The sequence below is a fragment of the Selaginella moellendorffii genome, unplaced genomic scaffold (assembly GCF_000143415.4).
Source record: "Selaginella moellendorffii unplaced genomic scaffold, v1.0 SELMOscaffold_13, whole genome shotgun sequence".
Taxonomy (NCBI): Eukaryota; Viridiplantae; Streptophyta; class Lycopodiopsida; order Selaginellales; family Selaginellaceae; genus Selaginella; species Selaginella moellendorffii.
In genome coordinates this window covers 1-2,296 of record NW_003314274.1, presented here as the reverse complement: position 1 = coordinate 2,296, position 2,296 = coordinate 1, and the positions used below count along the sequence as shown (strand labels likewise).

The 2,296-nt window shown below is 49.6% G+C and overlaps 2 protein-coding genes across 3 annotated transcripts; both read right to left on the bottom strand.

Moving 5' to 3' along the window:
- Positions 1–211: 211 nt before the first annotated feature.
- On the bottom strand, positions 212–670 carry LOC112346285 (auxin-binding protein ABP20-like). The gene has a single exon (XM_024674903.1). The coding sequence runs from the start codon at positions 668–670 to the stop codon at positions 212–214; it is 459 nt and encodes a 152-aa protein (XP_024530671.1).
- Positions 671–1,004: 334 nt separating this feature from the next.
- Positions 1,005–2,288, bottom strand: LOC9646406 (glucan endo-1,3-beta-glucosidase 12). 2 transcript variants are annotated; one of them, XM_024674985.1, is made up of 3 exons: positions 2,223–2,288; positions 1,455–2,164; positions 1,005–1,397 (listed from the first exon to the last, which is right to left on the bottom strand). In XM_024674985.1, exons 1-3 carry the CDS (start codon positions 2,275–2,277, stop codon positions 1,131–1,133), a joined length of 1,032 nt encoding a protein of 343 aa, XP_024530753.1. In that variant the 5' UTR covers positions 2,278–2,288; the 3' UTR covers positions 1,005–1,130. The 2 variants fall into 2 exon arrangements, with proteins under 2 accessions (XP_024530753.1, XP_024530752.1); XM_024674984.1 differs by having other exon boundaries at positions 2,217–2,287.
- Between the last annotated feature and the right edge of the window lie 8 nt (positions 2,289–2,296).

The following is a 2,296-nucleotide window of genomic DNA, read 5'->3' as shown; positions in this document are numbered from 1 at the left end:
AATCTCCGCTTTCGTTCAAACGGAAGGAACACAGATTGTGCAATAGTACTCAATTGAAAACAAACGATCATATGGACCATACGTATGTGCCGTGTTATTTATAGATAAAACGAATCAATGAAAATCTAGTGCAATTTAAGAGTTTAAACAAAGAAACTTAAAGCACAAATGCAGCAGCGAATCTTTACTCAACGCATGTTTACGAACAAATTCAAGAGGAAGGAGCATAGATTCCTCGCAAGGCAGCGATGGTGCTCTCATTGAGAGACAGCGACGACGCAAGAACTGGAGTGGGGATCTCTGATCCAAACAAGCTCGGCCCCAGCAGCTGGAGTCCAGCCTCCTGGCTGTTATACACCACAAACGCAATAGCAGGCTCACTGCCAACGTTGTACAGGTAGTGGAGCAGACCCCTGGGAATGATGATCAAGTCACCTCTCTGGAGCGTCCGAGCAAACAAAACGTTGTTGGTGTCCACGAATCCGGCCGAGATTGTCCCCTCCGCGACGTAGACGAGCTCCGATGCTCTGGGATGGACGTGAGTCGGAACCACACCCCCGACGCCAAAGTCGACCCTCGCGATCGAGAGACCCATCGTGTTGAGGCCCGGAAACGTTGAAACTGACGCCAGAGTTGCGTTGAAGGTGTTTGGACCCTGCGTGTTGTTCATGTTCCTGAGGATCTCGGACACGAAGTCCTGGCCGGTGACTGCCGAAGGATTTCTGCATGATCCCGAGGAGCCGCTGCTGCTGTTGTTGGCGACGCAGAAGTCGAGAACTGGATCTGGATCAGCTGCGTTTGCCACGAGAGCCAGTGATAGCAGGAAAAAGCTGATGATGGGTGATCCGGAGGCCATTGCTTGTTCGACTGAAAGATATGCCAGAGCTTATCGATATATGTGCCTCGAACCGCCTATGCCGGAGTTTAAGTCGCATTTGGATGATGATCCTTGTCAAGGAAACACGCAGACATTCCGCGTATGAGTCACTGACAGATCGATGGCATGAAGCAAACCAACCGAGACAATTTAGCATTCTCGAAGTCACTATGACGTTTTTCAGCTGACAATAAAAGCCTCGAGTCTTCATTCAACAGAGAAGACGCCTAAAAAAGAAATTTGATCATAGAACTTACTTCGAGGGCTGCAAGGTGCGAGTATCGAAGTCAAACACCCTCGACTTGTTGGTGAAGTAAAGCCCGAAAGTACCCAGTGATGACGGCTGCAAATCCTCGTTGAACAGCGAGTAGATAAACACTTCGATCGGTCTGTCACGGACCAGAGGGGTCCCCGCACCCGACAGACAAAGCCTTGCAACGTGTTGATTGTAAGACCTTGACTTGCGAACGCTTGCTCCACTTTTTCCAGTGAACGGCCACCCAGTCTCGGAGACAGCCACCTGGAACAAGGACTGTCACAAGTTTAGACGATTTGCAAACCGTAAGGAGTCAGTCACCTGTATGTCACTGAAACCGAAATTATCAATTGCCGAGTAAACCGCGTCCAGCTGAGCCAAGAACAAATTCTCGTACCGTAGCCTGGAAATGGGATCGACAACCACGAAGCCAGTGGGTTTCAGCAACGCAAATGACTCGGGAAAGTTCCGACCCTTGTCCTGCTGAAACGTCGAGAAAGTGTAAATGTTAACCATAAAGGGAGCACCCGTTTTCGATAGAAACTGTAACAAAGGTCTGACGATTGCTTCATGGTCGAAGGAGCATAGCGACGGCGGAGAAGTCATGTTGAGAATGTTTAGCGAGTGAGTAGTAGAGACCTTCACCTGTGAGTCGATTTTTAGAGTAGCAAGAGCCGAATGTATGTTCTCCATAGCAGTAAGGAGATATGGCATAATATGCTGTCCAGCCGTTAACACCTCGTAGCCAACCAAGATAGTTGTGACCTTCGTCTGCGGATAAAACAATAATATGGAGCTGTTCACCCAGTTCTGGGCCGTGCTGATGTTTGTAGCAAGAGCCGGTATATCGTTGTTAGGAACCGAGACTGTCAGTTCGATGCTTGTGTTGGCGAAGGCCTGCAAAACGGTCGCATCAGTGTCGTAGATCCTAACTTTTGTCACCCCGAGAGATCGAACAAGCTCGACAACCTCCCCAGGCGAAGGAAGCTTTGAGGCTAAGCGGCCATAGTTAACACCCACAGTCCCTGCAGCTGGAGCAAAGCGTTACGACATCAGCCATGGAAACTTGCGATAAGCCTGTACCGGAACCTGGAACGGTCGGCGCCACGATCATAATGAACACCAGCCAAAACCAGAGATCCATGCACCAACTAGAGCGCTGT